This window comes from Chlorocebus sabaeus, chromosome 11 (assembly GCF_047675955.1).
Source record: "Chlorocebus sabaeus isolate Y175 chromosome 11, mChlSab1.0.hap1, whole genome shotgun sequence".
NCBI lineage: Eukaryota > Metazoa > Chordata > Mammalia > Primates > Cercopithecidae > Chlorocebus > Chlorocebus sabaeus.
Genome location: NC_132914.1, coordinates 97,616,457 through 97,634,428, shown reverse-complemented (window position 1 = coordinate 97,634,428; position 17,972 = coordinate 97,616,457). Strand labels below are relative to the sequence as shown.

The 17,972-nt window shown below is 38.4% G+C and overlaps 1 protein-coding gene across 4 annotated transcripts in view; it reads right to left on the bottom strand.

Annotated features, from left to right (window-relative positions):
* Positions 1-17,930, bottom strand: part of SCYL2 (SCY1 like pseudokinase 2) — a 73,204-nt gene extending 55,274 nt beyond the window's left edge. The window contains exons 1-2 of one of the 4 annotated variants that reach the window (XM_037996656.2): positions 17,288-17,930; positions 2,053-2,257 (exon numbers count right to left, since the gene is read on the bottom strand). In XM_037996656.2, the coding sequence (XP_037852584.2) occupies positions 2,053-2,229 (177 nt within the window). In that variant the 5' untranslated portion in view covers positions 2,230-2,257; positions 17,288-17,930. The other 3 variants (XM_008004368.3, XM_073021029.1, XM_073021030.1) reach the window with 3 other exon arrangements.
* Positions 17,931-17,972: the final 42 nt, after the last annotated feature.

Genomic DNA, 17,972 nt, shown 5'->3' with positions numbered 1-17,972 from the left:
ACCACACCCAGCTAATTTTTGTATTTTTAGTAGAGATGCAGTTTCACCACGTTGCCCAGACTGGTCTAAAACTCCCGACCTCAAGTGATCTGCCCACCTCAGCCTCCCAAAGTGATGGAATTACAGGCATGAGCCACCGCACCTGGCCATCTTCAAATATTAAAACTATGTGTGAAAATCCCCCGTCCCAAACTCCTAACCCATTGTTTACCTCAAACTCAATGTCAAATTTCAGATCATATATGCTGCCATATAACACAACTGCAATATGGCACAAGAAAGACTGAGAGGGTAGAAAGGACGCCCTGAGTCTTAATGCCTCTTTACGGAGAAAAAAGATATCAAGAACAGTTCTCTTTTTTCATTATTTTTCTTCCAGGTTATCTAGATCAGTACTGTCCTATCAACAGATTTTCTGTAAAGATAGAAAGTTCTATATCTACATTGTCCAGTACAGTGGTCCTAGATGAGCCACATGCGGCCATGGAACATTTGAAATGTGACTAGTACAACTAAGGAATTTAAATTAATTTAACTTTGGCTACCATATTGGGTAGCACAGCTCTAGACTGTATATTTGGTATGATTCACTGAGTAAAAATGAGACAAATGAGAAAGAATTAAAACTTTTCAATTAAAGGGGAAATTTAAATGATGCTTCAATGTCAAGGTGGTTAAGGACTTAGCTATTCTTTAAAAAATTAACCAGTAGTAAACACAGGATACTTAGTTCTGACCCCTGCAAGTTCATGGAGGCAAAAAAAGAAAATTTGAACCTATATCCACTGAGCTCACTGGTGTACCACCTTTCATTCCAAAGCAATAAATATAGAAAAAAAGTGGAATGCAGTAAAGTTTCCTAAGAAAATCCAGTGCTGACAGTCAGCAGTTGAGAATGGGGTTCTATCATTTGTGCCTGGTTCTCATGTTCTAGAAGCTCCAACATCATCAGATTTCAGCATATGAAATACTGATATTACCACAACTACCTAGAACCTTTCTGGTTAGGCACAGAGATGCTATTATATATTATCACATCCTTAATAAAAATGTCTAATTTTGTAAATGTTATTTTGTTTTTCCCCTTATATAACTGATTGTAAAAGCAATGTGTGCTGGAATCAGAGGAGGTTGTTCATTTACACAACTCATGACCTCATTAATAGTTTTTAGGTAGTCAATACTCAAGAAACCATTTACTTTTTTGGATGAGCTTATGGTGAATTGAAGAAAAAGCAATGTTCAAAAGCAACAAATCGATCAGCATTTCAGATGCAGATCAACTCTGAATTTCCATAAAGACTTCCAAATGGCAATAAAAACAAGATTTAACAGGTTGGATACAAATGACATACCAGCAAATTATCACAGGACTAAGATTCCTATTTCATAAAAGGATAACCAAAGCCAATTCGGTCTTCAATGTACTTAGCTGGAAAATAAGCTAACTTCGGAAAAGTAGCAAATAATGCATACCCACAATTGTATGACTGTGGTAGTTATTGGGAGGTATATACAAGAAATCCTTTACATTTTACAACCCATATATTTCACTTGTAGGGAAGTAAAAGTACTTTTGAAAACAGTGATTTTGGCCTGGCACAATGGCTCACGCTGTAATCCCAGCACTAAGACTGCACTAAGACACACTTAACATTGAAAAATTTAACTGGGTATTTTGCCAGTAACATACTGACAAACATGAAAAGAAAATTTAACAAACATGGCAATTTCTATCCTAAAACATATACTTTGCTAAATATTACAATTTAATATACTAGTTTGCTCAACTGACATGTTTATGAAGTAAGCAAAATTAGATTTCAAGATGATATGGTATGTCAAACTGTGTATCTGTAACCAGGAGGATTCAGAGCATATTTAAAAGCATTTGTTTTTTGTATGACAGCGTAAGATAAAATGAGAACTAAAAAACTCATTTAAGAACCTATTAAAGAACTTTTGGCATTTCTTAACATAAAAATGCATACATGCATTTTATGGTTCTTAGCATGTGTGTTTTTTCCAACTGGATGCTGAATTAAAACTTACCTGCTTTGTTGACTTTTTTGTGCCATTAAAAATCTTCCAAGCTAGCCCATTGCCACCACTGGCAATATGTCGACCAACATCAAATTCTCTAGTGACAGGATTTCCCATTACAGCACTAGTGACATCAGCTGTTACTTTTGTAACAGTACTCTTCAATTTATTAAGCATGGACTCCATGGCTGCAATATTGGGTAGTTACAGTCACCTAGAAAAACAGAAGGATAGTGGAGAACTGATCATTTCTTATTTGTATAAGCATTTATTCATAGTTTAATTTGAAAAGCATAAGATCTCCCAAACAGTGAACAGAATAATCCTATATAGATAAAAGTTGTATGTTGGTTTTGTCCTCAGAGAACCCAATATACTTTAGTACAAATGTAAGTCCAGAAATCAAACTGTTTGTTTCAACCTCAGTTCTCACTGACCAGGAAAAGATATATTCACACTTGACAATGACATTAAGAAAGAGAATGAATATTGCTCAACTGTATAACACGGACCCTGTAAGACTTATAGTGGGGGATGGGCATGGTGGCTCATGCCTGTAATACCAGCACTTCGGGAGGCCAAGGCATGCGGATCACCTGAGGCCAGAAGTTTGAGACCAGCTGGCCAACATGGTGAAACGCCATCTCTACTAAAAATACAAAAATTAGCCAGGCATGGTGGTGGGTGGCTGTAGTCCTAGCTACTTGGGAGGCTGAGGCCGAAGAATCACTTGAACCCAGGAGGTGGAGGTTGCAGTGAGCCGGGATCACTCCAGCCTTGGTGACAGAGAGAGACTGCATCTCAAAAAAAAAAAAAAAAAAAAGACTTAAAGTGGGGTTTGTGGGGTTTGAGAGGCCAAAGCAGGAGGATCATTTGAGGCCAGGAGTTCAAGACCAGTCGGGCCAACATGGCGAAAAACCATCTCTACAAAAAATACAAAAATTAGCCAGGCATGGTGGCGCGCGCCTATAATCCCAGTTACTCGGGAGTCTGAGGTACAAGAATTGCTTGAACCCGGGAGACGGAAGTTGCAGTGAGTCAAGAGTTGAGATCGCATTACTGCACTCCAGGCTGGGTGACAGCACGAGACTCTGTCTCAAAAACAACAACAACAACAACAACAACAAATATAGAAGGTCTGACTCTCACTTCACATTTAAAAATTTACTCTTATTTTTTCTTTTTCCACCCGTTTTCACAGGTGTCGATCACTTCACATTAAAAACAACAATATAAAACTTAAAACATGCTAACGTTTTACTAAGCAATAAATTTGTATTTTCTTTATTATTATTTTTCTGTAGAGACAGGGTCTTGCTATGTTGCCCAGGCTGGTCTCAAACTCCTAGCCTCATGTAATCCTCCCATCTTGGTCTCCCAAAGTGCTGAGATTACAGGAATAAATAAGCCACCACGTCTAGCCCAAGATGGTATTTTATAAAAAGTTTTACTCATAATTAAATAATAATTACATTCAACTATCAAATCACTTAAGAAAATCTCCTAAAAAAGAAACATTGGCCAGGCACAGTGGCTCATGCTTGTAATTCCAGCACTTTGGGAGGCTGATGGAGGTGGATCACTTGAGCTCACGAGTTTGAGACCAGCCTGGGAAGCCTGGAGAAACCCTGTCTCTACAAAAAATACGAAAATTAGCCAGGAATGGCGGCATGTGCCGGTACTCCCAGCTACTTGGAAGGCTGAGGTGGAAGGATTGTTTGAGCCCGGGATGGGGAGCTGCAGTGAGCTAGGATAGCACCATTGCACTCCCGCCTGGGTGACAGCCAGACTCTATCTCCAAAAAAAAAAAGCACTGATGGTAAAGGGGCAATAAAATACATGCATAACAAGCATAAGCATAAAGTCTGAAGATTATTTTTAAAATTTTACATAGCTTTGTTATGCATGATGTGTCATTAATGAATACTTATTTATTTGGTAATTTTTAATAAGCATAATGATCAGCAGTTGTTACAGGCTGAATATTTATCCTAAATGCTTGGGACCAGAAGCATTTTGGATTTTTAAATTTTTTTCAGATGTTGGAATGCTTGCATTACATACTTACTGATTGAGCAACCCTAATTCAAAAATCTAAAATCCGAAATGCTCCAATGAGCATTTCCTTTAAGCTCCATGTCACTGCTCAAAAAGTTTCAGATTTTGGAGCACTTCAGATTTTTGGATTAGGGATATTCAACCTATGTTAATAATTAGTAATTGCCAGGCTTAACTTTTCTCCTTTGGTAAATTAAAATAGACTCTAATTGTGATGATGTCTGTTGACATCTTTACTTGAAGAAAGCTAAAGAAAGCTTTCTTCAAACTATAATGTCTGTATCTCTAGGGTTACCTGAAGACTTTTCAGGGAATACATGGGCATAGACAGTTTTAAGGTAGCAGTTCCTAATCTGGAGTCAGGTAAAGACTTCAAAGATAATTAGAGGTATTATTAGGACCCCATACTAGGCTTTGTTATTGAATGCATTAAACATATATAAAACCATTTTGTAGTTATGGAAATGTTATTACAATTATTTCAAAATAATGTTTTTATTCTACACTTTTTATTTCATACATTTAAAAATATTACTGTAAGTAAATAAATGAATAAGTTACTCTAACTTCTGGCCATAAGGGAGGAACAAAGAGTGAATCTGCCCTCTTGCTTTTAACAACTAGAAAACTGAACAAAATATATGAAACACATTTTTTCAGACATTGAACAGGCAGCAAGAACCTTTGATCCCAGTAAGAAAGAGAACTAACAAGAGAACCAGGATTGCCCCAGAGGCACATTGCACACTACAGAGCATAAAGCAGAATTCCAGGTAGCTATCTAGCTGAATTGAGAAGCTGGAGGGACAAACTGGCATTCAAGAATGCGGAGGTAGATGAAAGTTCTGAGACACAATTTCAAAGTGAATGAAACTAAAGAAAATGCATAGAGGTCCCCTTCACGCTCTGTTCCCTGGTCCCACACATGCTTATGCATAATGTGACACTCCACCAGGTCTGGCAAGAACCAAACTAGAGAGCTATGAGTTGAATAGTTTCGAGGTTCACACAAGGCTGCAAATCATTCGGTATTTCATCAGCTGGAGTAGTGAGTCTTCACTGACCACTAAGACATTTAGCAGAAACCTTGTAAGAACCATGCCTTAATAGTGGGGTAAACCACCCTTAGAGTAAAAGCTAATCTAAATCTGCTCTAAAATCAATTCTCAAATAACCGAGGTAATAATAAATTACTAAACTGCCTACCGGAACAAAACCCAATAGTCATGAAAAGAAGACACATAACATGCACAAAAAATTCAGATACTAAACAATGTAACATTCACAATGTTCGGCAGGCAATCAATAACTATTTGACATGCCAAGAAGTAAGACCATGTGACTTACACAACAGTAGACCCCAACCCCCAGGCCGCAGATTAGTACCAGTCCATGGCCTATTAGGAACCGGGCTGCAAAGCAGGTGAGCGGTAGGCGAGCAAGCATTACTGCCTAACCTCTGCCTCCTGTCAGACAGGTGGCAGCAATGGATTCTCATAGAAGCGTGAACCCTACTGCAAACTGCACATGTGAGGGATTTAGGTTGTGCGCTCCTTATGAGAATCTAACTAATGCCTGATGATCTGAAGTAGAAGAGTTTTACCCTGAAACCAAGTCCCCCACACCCCATCCATGGAAAAACTGTCTTCCAGGAAACTGGTTCCTGGTGCCAAAAAGGTTGGGGACTGCTGCTATACAAAGCTCCAAGAAATTAAATAAACCACATGCAGGATAAACACAAAGAAACCCATACATAGATATACCAAATCGCTGAAAGTCAGTGATTAAAAGAAAAATCTTAAAAGCAGCCGCAGAAAACAAGTAAATTACACATAAGAACAAAGATAAGAATTTCCCCACACTGGCCAGGTGCAGTGGCTCATGCCTGTAATCCCAGCACTTTGGGAGGCTGAGGCAGGCAGATCACGAGGTCAAGAGATGGAGACCATCCTGGCAAACATGGTGAAACCCCATCTCTACTAAAAATACAAAAATTAGCAGGGCAAGGTGGTGCATGCCTATAGTCCCAGCTACTCAGGAAGCTGAGGCAGAAGAATCGCTTGAACCCGGGAGGTGAAGGCTGCAGTAAGCCTAGATCGCACCACGGCACTCCAGCTTGGCGAGGGAGCAAGACTCTGTCTCAAAAAAAAAAAAGAATTTCCCCAGATTTGGCAGAAACAACACACGCCAGAGAACAACTGAATGAGGTCTTTAAAACTGGTAAAGGAAACTGTCAACCTAGAATTCTATAGGTTGGGGAAAAAACTTTCAAAACTCAATGTGAAATAAAGACATTTTCAGAAAAACAACAGATAATCACTATAAAAACTAGTAGAGCTGGGAGGATCACTTGAGCCCAGCAGTTCGAGACGAGCCTAGGCAACATAGTAAGACCCCATCTCTACAAAAAATAGAAAAGTTACCCAGGTATGGTGTCACCGGACTGTAGTCTCATCTACTCAAGAGGCTGAGGCAGAAGAATCAATTGAGACCAGGAGGTGGAGGCTGCAGTGAGCTGTGATTGTGCCACTGTACTCCAGCCTGGGTGACAGAAAAAGACCCTCTCTAAGAAAAGGAAGGAAAAAGAAAAAAAAAAAAAAAAAAGAAAGTTTTTAAAGCAGAACAATAAAAATAAAAATGATGTAGGTATATAAAAAATACTTTTCATGTCATAATATCTTTAAAAGATAGCTGATCATTTAAAACAAAAATAATAAAAATGTATTGTGCTTATAGCATATGTAGAAGAACTGGCACAAGAAAGAACAGGAGGGGGAAATGTAAGTATATTTTTTAAAGATCCTTACATTATATGTGAGGCAGTACAGTATCATTTGAAGTCAGGTTGTGGTAAGTTAAATAATATATACTGTAAACCCTCGAATAATAACAAAATAAAAATAACTACAAAATAATAAAGTGATATAACTAAATTGTAAAGATAAAAATAAACCCTAAACTGAATAAATATAAAAAGCAGAAAAGAGGAAGGAACAAAAAACAAATGCAGCAAATACAAAATAAATAGCAAGATGGTTGACTTAAATCCAACCATATCAATAAATTACATTAAGTGTAAACAATTTAAAATTTCAATTACAAGGCAGAGATTGTCAAATTGGATAAAAAAGCAAGACCTATCTAGATGCTGCTTACAAAAACCCACTTTAAAAGTATAAAAACACAGGTGAAAGAATGTGAAAATATACCAAGTTGGAGTGGCTATATTAATAACAGAATAAGCTTGAAGACAAAGAGGTCATTTTGAAATGACAAAGTTGTCAATTCACCAAAAAGACATAACAATACTAAATATGTACACACCCAATAAGAGAACTTCAAAATAAATGCAGCAGAAAGTGGCAGAACGGACAGAAGAAATAGACAAATTCATAATTATAGTTGGAGACTTCACGAGTTCTCACTTAGTAACACAGAGCAAGCAGGGAGAAAATCAGTAAGGACAGAGACTTCAACAGCACTACCAAACAACCTGAACTAAAACAGTCACTCTACAAATGACAAATTGTTTTCATGTAGACATATAACATTCACTAAAATGCATATATGTTGGGCTATGAAACAAGTCTCGGAATATTTATAACTACTGAAATAATACAAACTATTTTCTTTGACTACAATAAAATTAAACTAGAAATCAATAATAGATTAAAATACATAGAAAAACTGCAAATATATGGAAATTAATCAACACTTTTTTTTTTTGAGACGGAGTCTTGCTCTGTTGCCCAGGCCGGAGTGCAGTGGCACAACCTCGGCTCACTACAACCTCCGCCTCCTGGGTTCACGCCATTCTCCTGCCTCAGCCTCCCAAGTAGCTGGGACTATAGGCGCCCGCCACTACGCCCGGCTAATTTTTTGTATTCTTTAGTACAGATGGGGTTTCACTGTGTTAGCCAGGATGGTCTCGATCTCCTGACCTTGTGATCCGCCTGCCTCGGCCTCCCAAAGTACTGGGATTACAGGTGTGAGCCACCGCACCTGGCCAATCAACACTTTTAAATAATCTAAGGGCTAAAAAAGAAATCACAAAGAAATTTAAAAAATATTTTGAAGTGAATGAAAATGAAAATTTGTGAGTCGTAACTAAAGCAGTACTTACAAAGAAATCTATAGTTGTAAATGTTTATATTAGGGGGTTTAAAAGTCTGAAATAATGTTCTAAGCTTCCACCTTAGGAAGTTAGTAAAAGAGAAAATTAAAATAAGTAGACAGAAGAGGAGGAATCAATGAAAGAGTTTAATGTAATTTGAATTTAATGTAATTTAATACTTTATTTAATAGAGAAATGAAAAAGAGGGAAAAAAATCCAATGAAGTAAAAAAAAAAGTTTTGAAAAGATCAATGAAATCAGTAAAACTTTAGCTGCATTCATCAAGAAAATTGTAGCAAGGTGTAGTGGCTCATGCTTGTAATCCCAACACTCTGGGAGGCTAAAGCAGGAGGATCACTTGAGCCCAGGAGTTCAAGACCAGCCTAAGCAACATAAGGAAACCCTGTTTCTACAAAAAAAGAAAAATAAAATTTGCAGGGCATGGTGGTGTGTGCTACCACCCACCTACTTGGGAGGCTGAGGTGGAAGTATTGCTTAAGCCTGGGAGGTCAAGGCTGCAGTGAGCCATGATTGTGCCACTCCCCTCTGGCCTGGGTGACAAAGAGTGGGATCCTGTTTCAAAAATAAAAATAAAAAAAGAAAATAAAAATTTAAAAGACACAAATGACCAACAACAGAAATTCCACAGATTCTAATCTTAAAGCTTCTACATGAATAGCATATATCATCAAACGTTTAAGGAAAAAATCATACCAAGTCCACACAAACTCTCCCAGAAAACAGAAGAGGAGAGGATACTTTCCATTTCATGTTATAGAGTCAGTATTACCTTGACATCAACACCAAATAATGCCATGGCAATAAAACTGCAAACCAATGTTCCTCGTTAATATGTAAAAATCCTTAAGATATTAGAACATCACATCCAACCCCACAACCAAATGGGGTTCACTTCAGGAATGCAATGTTAATTCAACATTTAAAAATGAATCCGTGTAATTCACATTAACTGAATAATGAAAAAAAGCAAGATAATCTCAGAAGAAGCAGAGAAAAAAATTGACAAAATTCAATACCAATTCATAATAAAAACTCTCAGGAAACTAAGAACAGAAAGGAACTTCCTCAACCTGATAAACAGCATCTTTGAATATTTACAGCTAATATTATATTTAAAGATAAATACTGACCACTTTTCTCCCTAAGTTTCAGAACAAGGTAGGTATACCCACTTTCACCACTTCTATTCAACATTCCAATAGAGGTCCTAGCCAAGGCAATAAAGCAAGAAAATGAAATAAAAGGCATTCAGACTGTGAAGAAAGAAAACAATTTATTCCCAAATGACACAACTGCATACACAGAACATCAGAAGGAATGAATCTACAAAAAAGCTACCAGAACAAATACATGAGTTTGGCAAGATAGTAGAATACAAGAACAACATATTTGAAAAGATTGTATTTCTAGGCTGGGCATAGTAATTCATGCCTGTAATCCCAGAACTTTGGGAGGCTGAGGTGGAAGGACTGCTTGAGTACAGGAGTTCGAGATCAGCCTGGGAAACATATCAAGACCCCAAAATGTTTTTAAAAATTAGTGAGGAGCAGTGGCACATGTCTGCAGTCCTAGCTACTCAGTTGGCTGAGGCGGAAGGAGGCGTGATCACACTAATGCACTCCAGCCTGGGTGACAGGGTGAGACCCTGTCTAGAAAAAAAAATTGCATTTCTAGGTATTTCTATTAGAAAATTTAAAAATTAAAAATACTGTTTCAAGGGTATGAAATATCTATGAATAAATTTAACAAGCTATGCAAGATCTATACAATGAAAACAAAAAACTGCTAACACAAACCGAAGAAAACCTAAATAAATGGAATGATATACTATGATCATGAATTGGAAGATTCAATATGGTTAATGTGTCAATTATCCTCAATAATCTACAAACTCAACGCAATTCAACCAGAATCCCAGCAGACTTTCTGTAGAAAGTGACAAATTGATTCTAGAATATTACTGTGAGAAGGGATTCACAGGCTTTACTAAATTGTCAAAAGGGTCTATGGCACAAACAAAGTTTTAAAGTCCTATCACTCTCCAAATTGTCAACTTCCATGTGTACTCTTTCCTAAAATTGATTTGCCTGAGACCAAGTCTATGTCCTGAAGGTTTTCCTTAACCACTTCTTTCTTCACAATTTTTTCCCACTTGACTAAAACAAAGTATTTCTCTCAGCCATCCCAGTGTTACTGTAGGCCATTTTCCTAGCTGTAAAAAATGTTGTGGGAGGAGGGGGATGCAACTTGTAGATTTAATTCTAAGAGAAAGCCACTTAAGAGTAAAGCACAAGGAAGTTTGATAAGAAATACTGAAGGAGGCTATACCTTGCTTCTTTCAGGACAGATGTTAATAACAACAAGAATACATGCTATCTATCACAGAATTACAATTAAGAAGATGGTTGTCACAGAGATATAAGAACACATTTCAATTGATAAAATCCAAGGTTTTGATGAAGTAAAGCACTATCACAATATACAACAATTTAGAAATTAGATATTGTGCAACTATTTAAACTCTTAACAAAAAACTCCAGATATGATCAACTTAAAAAATGTGCAAAAGGAGCACACGTTATTTACACAAGCAAAAATATTTGAAGACCACTGATCTCAGGTAGTTTGTATCCCGTTTTCTCTATTAACAAAATTTTACTTACGTAAGTATAACCCACTTTCTTCTATTAAAGATTTGAACTGTCTATAAATGGAAATGGAGACTCACTTTCCCTTTCTAATTTAATGCTGCATTTTTGTAAGCAGCTAGAAAATGTAGCTACTGTCATCATGAAAACATTTACTGGCTATGCCAAGTTGTTCTCTAGGAACATCTGCTGTTGATTTTGATGGGAAGGTGAAAGGATACAAAATTCTATTTAAAACCATACATACCCATTCCTCTAAGGCTGCCTGATAAGCTACATATTAAATGCCTTGCACCTTGTTATACACTGAGAATACAGAGGTTCTGCTTTTTAGGGACTCTATCCAACAGCAGACTCAGTCCTGCAAAAAGTTACAGCAAATAACCTGTGGTAAGAATGTACATGCTATGGAAATATTAAGATGGGCTCAAAACTATAAAGTATTTTTCAGGTAAGAAAAGGCGGAAGAAGTATTCCGGAAGGGATTATAATACCATGTGCCAAGATTCGTAAGGGAGGAAGACTATGGTGTGGTCTGAAAACTACAGAGTTCCATATGAAAACAAAGCGTATTTTCAGAATTGATATTCAATTTTGAGATGCTATCCGTCATCCAGAGTCAACACTGGTGTACATATGGCAGAGAATAGGCATGGAAATTCATTTGGTGGTTTAATATTTACTGAGTATCCACTATGTATCTGATACCATGTGAGAAACTGGGAAGGAAGTAAATGAAAAGCTATGAAACATCTTACATCAAAGGGGAAGACAGACAAAACCACCACAGCATTAGCCTACAGGTGATAAAATGCTACAGAATATACATGCACAGTGTTATAGGAACAAAAAGAAGAGGAATAGAATGTTTCCCAAAAACAGTCATGCTAGAGGAGTAAACTGGATAGAGAATAGGAGAACTGTAGGAGCAAAATCACAAAGTAAAAACCAAGTTCAGTTAAAAGCTGAAGAAAAAGGAGAAAGTATGGCAAAGGAGACTAAAAAGCCAGATCACCAAGGACATTGAGTAGTAAGAAATCAAGCTATGGAAGCCACAGAAGGGTTTCAGGCATGAGTAAGATGATCAATCACTCTATCAAGCAGAGTGGAAGATATACTAAAAGTGGAGGCTGAGAATATGGCAAGACTGAAGAGAACTTCAATATGCAATTCAGGGATATTCATAATTCAGAATATATACAAAGCAAGGAAATATGGACAAGGAAGATAGAGAAGAGATGGTGGGTAAAGGAGGTATTTCAAAGGTGCTAGTTATGCAGATATTTATTTTGTATTTACATGTTCAACTACATTATATACTTTTATGTGTTATATTTCACATTTTAAACAAATTTTTAAAGGGAGAAGGTTTGCTGAATTACAAAAATAGCAGTGAGAAAGAAGAAGAGAGGAAAAATTAAGAAACAATTTAAAACCAAGGGAAGAAAAGGACAAAACTAAGAAGTCTACCCCACCTCCAATTTCAGAGTCTTGCTGGAAGGTGAAGCCATTTACCAAGACAGGACATATAGAAGTCAGTTGTTTTATGGGGGAAGAACTCAACTTTGGACATGTAGAATTTGAGTGCCTGAATGACACTCAGATGGAGGTATCTAGTAGGTTTTTAGACATGCAGTCCAAAAACTTAGAAAAAACCATCCAGACTGAACATAAAAATTGGTGCACCATGAGCCAGTATGGTAGACTATGGCCTTGAAAAATATCACCCAAGGAGACCCAAGAAGAATACCATGAAAATTACAGAAGGTCAAGGACTGAGTAATCTCCAAGGAGCCTGTAAAATAAGACCTGAACTTAAATTTGAGATTTTGAATTATTAGCATAGCCATTTGACATGTAAGAAACTTAGAGTCCAAATATCTTTTCTTAAAATTATAGCTTTTCATTTTTCCTTTGATTAATGAAGAAAAAAGCCTATATTTTCCAATGACGAAATTATAAATGATGGAAATTCTTATTCATGTAAGGCATTTCTCATTGCATACCATTTATTATAATTCACTAGAAATTCAATCATCTTCCCTTCCTAAATCTCAGCCAAAATAGGATTTGGGGTAGCTTCAGTATGATTCCAAGATTGTATCTCTCTACCATCTAGCTCAGCCATCACCTGGCTTTCAGTAGAACCAGAATGTGAATCTGTTGTAATACTAGATTTTGCGTGCACCTGGCAGAAATTCGGATGAGTATTACAGCATTTGACAGCAGGTGGCTGAAAGGAACTGGCAATTCTTTCAGTCCTGCCTGCTCATGAATTCTAGATACAGCAAGAACTGTAACAGGTAAAATTATATTTATGCTTAAGAAAGACTTCCTGAATTTTCAAATAACATGAATACATACAGTCCTATACTTCCCCAGGAATATATTTTTAATTTTGTCCCCAGCTTCCCAAGCTTACAATCCCGAGAATAAAATATTAAAAAGCAGAATGAGCTTCCATTTTTGTTGAAGTCACTGCAATGCAAATAAAAAGCTTATTGTAATTACATCTGGCAATGAAGTTACATTTAATAACTTTCAGACTCATGGCACCTAGCAGAGACTAGACTTTCAAAAAGCACAGAATAATAGACACTGACTACAAAGAACAGCAATATAAAACAAAGAAACTCAAAATAGTTCGCTTTATCCCTTAAAGGGGCACAAAGGTCTGAGATTTGTATGTAAATGCCTGAAAATAAGAGAATACCATTTATATAATCATTTATAGTTATTCAATGAATTTTTGTAATTCTAAATAAAAATTACATTCAGAAGACATGAAATACGGTTAAATGCTTCACAAAATCTGGGGGAAAAAATGTGTGCTTATACTCCCATATGCAGTACTTACCTGCTTGTATCTAAAGAAAGATGATCTTAAGATACATTCTCTCTCTTTTTTTTTTTTAGCTGCTCTGAAAGGAGCAGGGCTAACCTTAAGGCCAGAGTTGGCCTTAAGATGTATTCTTGAAATATACGTTTCTGTTTGTGGGAGCACTCAGAGATTACTAGAAGTTTTTAAAAGGAAAGTTTTCAAAAAATGGATAATGCTTTTCTTTGTTCTACACAAAAATCATGTTTAATCTTATTCGGAACAAAGATTAAAGCAGCTGAGTACAATCATTCTCTTTACAATTATAAAAAGTATCTAATTATCAGACACAGTTGAGCCAGAACAGATTACAGAAGACAAGCCTGATTTTCAAAACGAACATAAAAAACTGAAGAGACTCAGCAATGTACAGCCAAGTTAGTACACGAATTATTAGGTACCTACTAGGTGAAAAGCACTATGCTTTTCACCATGGGTGAAAGCAGTGGGAGAAACAAGAAGTAAAACATTCAATTTCTGTCGTTGGTCACAAATTTTAAGACCACTGTACAATAAGATTTAAAAAGCAACATGAGGCCAAGTACAATGGCTCACGCCTGTAATCCTAGCACTTTGGGAGGCCAAGGCAGGAGGATCACTTGAGCTCAGGAGTTTGAGACCAGCCTGGTCTCAAACATAGTGAAACCCTGTCTCTATGTAAAAAAAAAAAAAAAAAAAAAAGCAACATGAAATTTTAGGCAACATATGCTTAAATATCAAATTAGTAATTTAAACAATAAGTAAGATCTGAGGAAAAATTACATCCAAGTTTTTTGAAGCTATTTCCAGTCCATGTAATTAGTGAACTATAGTTTTTACAACAAAAAGTTAATCAGATTCTTGAAATTATTGTAATTTTTTTTAAAGCAGTAGCAGAGGGATGACAGTTTATCTCTATGCAGGCCTTCCAGCTAGAGAAGAGGGAAAAGGAATAACTGGGTAGGAAATTAGACTAAATGATTATTTCCTTAAAGTCTACAGTTCTTCCTTAATTTAAGAAAGCATAAAATCTCGGCCAGGCGCGGTGGCTCACGCCTGTAATCCCAGCACTTTGGGAGGCCGAGGCGGGTGGATCACGAGGTCAGGAGATCAAGACCATCCTGGCTAACACGGTGAAACTCAGTCTCTACTAAAAATACAAAAAAATTAGCCAGGCATGGTGGCGGGCGCCTGTAGTCCCAGCTACTTGGGAGGCTGAGGCAGGAGAATGGCGTGAACCCAGGAGGCAGAGGTTGCAGTGAGCCGAGATCATGCCACTGCACTCCAGCCTGGGGGACAGAGCAAGACTCTGTCTCAAAAAAAAAAAAAAAAAAAAAAAGTATAAAATCTCAAATACGATGTATACAAATAAACTCATAAAACACAAGTACTGTCTAAGATAGTGGTTTTCAAATTCTGATGAACATCTAAATAACCTGGATAACTTCTTAAACCATATAGATGCCTATGTAGTTAGTATCTCAAACCTTTGGAATCGGAACCTATAAAGATGAAGTGTATCTGTATCCTGAGAAAGCTCCCCAAGTGATTCTGATGAACAGCAAAGTGCTAAAATTAAGTTAAATGGTTAAGTACACACTCTTCAGTGGTAAGGAAATCTGAGTTCAAATGCCAATTCTAATATTTACTAGAGCCATGACTAACTAACTACCCACCCTAACACTATTTCTAATCTATAAAAAGGGGAAAAGCTAGCTATACCGCAAGTGATTGTTATAAGGATTAACGGTGATGATGAGGTAAATGTTTAGTACAATTACTGGCACATTCAGTAAGCATAAAATGAATTCATTTAACAAACATTCAGCACTTACACATCAGGAGATGAGGAAGGTCTAATTAATTTATTAAGTATTAATAAACATGGCAACTCTTCAATGGTGTGGTAAGAACATATAATCAGGAGAATCTATTCTAATCAGGAAAGTCTTCCCTGAAGTGAGCTGAATGATGAATAGGCATAATTGGCTAAAAAAAGAAAGGAAGGGCATTTCCAAGCAGAGGAAGTAGCATAACCAAAGCCACATACTTGAAGCAGGAGAACAGAAAAGACAGAGTGACTAGGGGAGACAGGGAATGTCGGAAAATACAGTGGAGATGAGATTGGAAAGGGGACCGACTATGCAGGGCTTGTAAGGCATGTTAATGTGTTCGATTTACTTAAAAATAGTGAGAAGCCACTGAAATATTTTAAACACAAAGACAATGTTATTAGGTCTACATTTTGAAAAAGTCACTAAGTCTGGTGTGGAAAACTACAGGAGACCACAGTAGATGCAAGCAGACCATAATCAGGAAGCTATGGAAGTGGTCAAGATGAGAGATGGCGGTGGCTTGGAACAGGAGGACTACTGTTACAGACGAAGAGTAGACAAGAGTCAAGAGATATTCAAGAGGCAAAATCAACAGGACTTCATGAGAGACTGAGTATGAGGCATGAGAGAGGAATTGTCAAACTTCAACTTCTATAGAAAAGAATGGATAGTGATGCTACCCACGGAGTTAAGCACAGTAAGAGGAGCTATTTTTCTTCTTGGGGTGAAGGAAGGGAGGTATATCATGAATTTCAAACATGTGAGTATGAGTAGTTATTCCCAGTAACAGGGTTGATCTGTACAGGAAGTATTCCATAGTACAGAAGTACAATGTGCCTGTATATATTTTATTGGGTATTTATGAATCTTAGAGACCAAATAGGTTTCTGCATGTGAGTAATGTAAACCTAAAAAGAATGAAGGCCCTCACCTTCCATTAGGTTCCCTTCCTTTACACAATCCCCCAAAAGCATTCTTTAAGATTACAGTTTAATGTTACCTCAATAAGTAATTTATATACTCAGCTGATTTCATTTTTAAATATTTTAAAAATATTTGTGCTAAAGAATAAGACAGCAAACCAAACAACAACAACAAACCTGCAAAGTCCAAAAGGAATCTTCAAGCATCTGACTTTCAAGCCATCACCAGAACATGATGGGGTTTTACAGTGACAGGCTGATTTGGAGCATTTTTGCTAAACTATTTATTTTTCAGAACGGAGACATGCTACTTAGAAAACTCACTCATAGAATCCAATGTTTTTAAAAAGTGTCATCACAAGTAATTCCTGAGTTTGACGTACTAAAAAACAGTTGACACCTTCCAATGAAGTCACTACAGGCATACAGCGCTTTTAAGCGGCTTGTCTGGAGCCTCCTCGAGTGCTTTAGAGGGTGGATTTGATAATATGGTCTCCTTAATTACGGATCACAGGTATGTGCTCAGTCAGAGTCCAAGAAGTTTTTGCAAGCTTTATCGGTCTAAACCTTCCTCCATCCGTTCTCTTCCGCTTAGAAAAACAAGACTGCAGGAGTAACCGGTGGGGTTTTTTGTCTTAACAAAACACCTGCCCCACCCACCTCACACACAATAACCTTCCATTCCAGAACTAAAGCTACTGTCAGAGAAGGACTGCGGGCGGCAGGGCCCCGGCTGGTGACCCAAGCTACCGGATTCCAGATCTCAGAACTGAGGGGAGCTCTCTCACTCGGTCCTAGAGTAGTGTCCGATGTCCCCGAAAGGTACCACGTTCTCCACCACCGAAACCCGAGCTCCCCAGCCGGCATGGGGGGCTCTCCCTCCGGCAGCTGACTCCGATCCCCGGTCTCCCGTCGCCTCAAGGCCTCTTCCGAGGACTCGGCCCTCTCGGATCAGCTCCCCGGAGCTCGCTGCTCGCCCAGCCCTGCTTTGCGCGGGCGCCGACCGCCGATCGCCCGGCCGGCCGCAGGCAGGCCCGTCACCAGGCAACATTCACCAGCCCAGGCGGCCCTGGGAGGCCTACCCCGGGCGCGAGTCCTCCATTCCCTCCTCGCCGGCCCCGGGAGCCCAGGCGAGAGCGCGGCCGGTGAGGGAGGTTGCTCGGTGCCGGCGGCCGGTCACTTACCTCTTCCTTCTCCTTCCAGGAGGGGCGGTGCTGGGGCTCTTTCCCCCCGCCCCCCTAACAAACGCCGCCTGGCTATTCCTGCTTTGCCTTGGTGCCTGGCCGCTGACTCCGGCTTTACTCCATATCCTCCGCCGCCCCCGCGGCCGCAAACGTCGGAGCTGGAGGAGGGAAGGGGGTGAGGAGGGGAGGGACTGGGGACGAAGAGTAAGGGAGGGGGGAAAAGACTAAAAGACCTGCTGGCCGGGGGCATGACGTCACTTCCTGCTGGTTCGGAAGAGGCGGGGCCAGG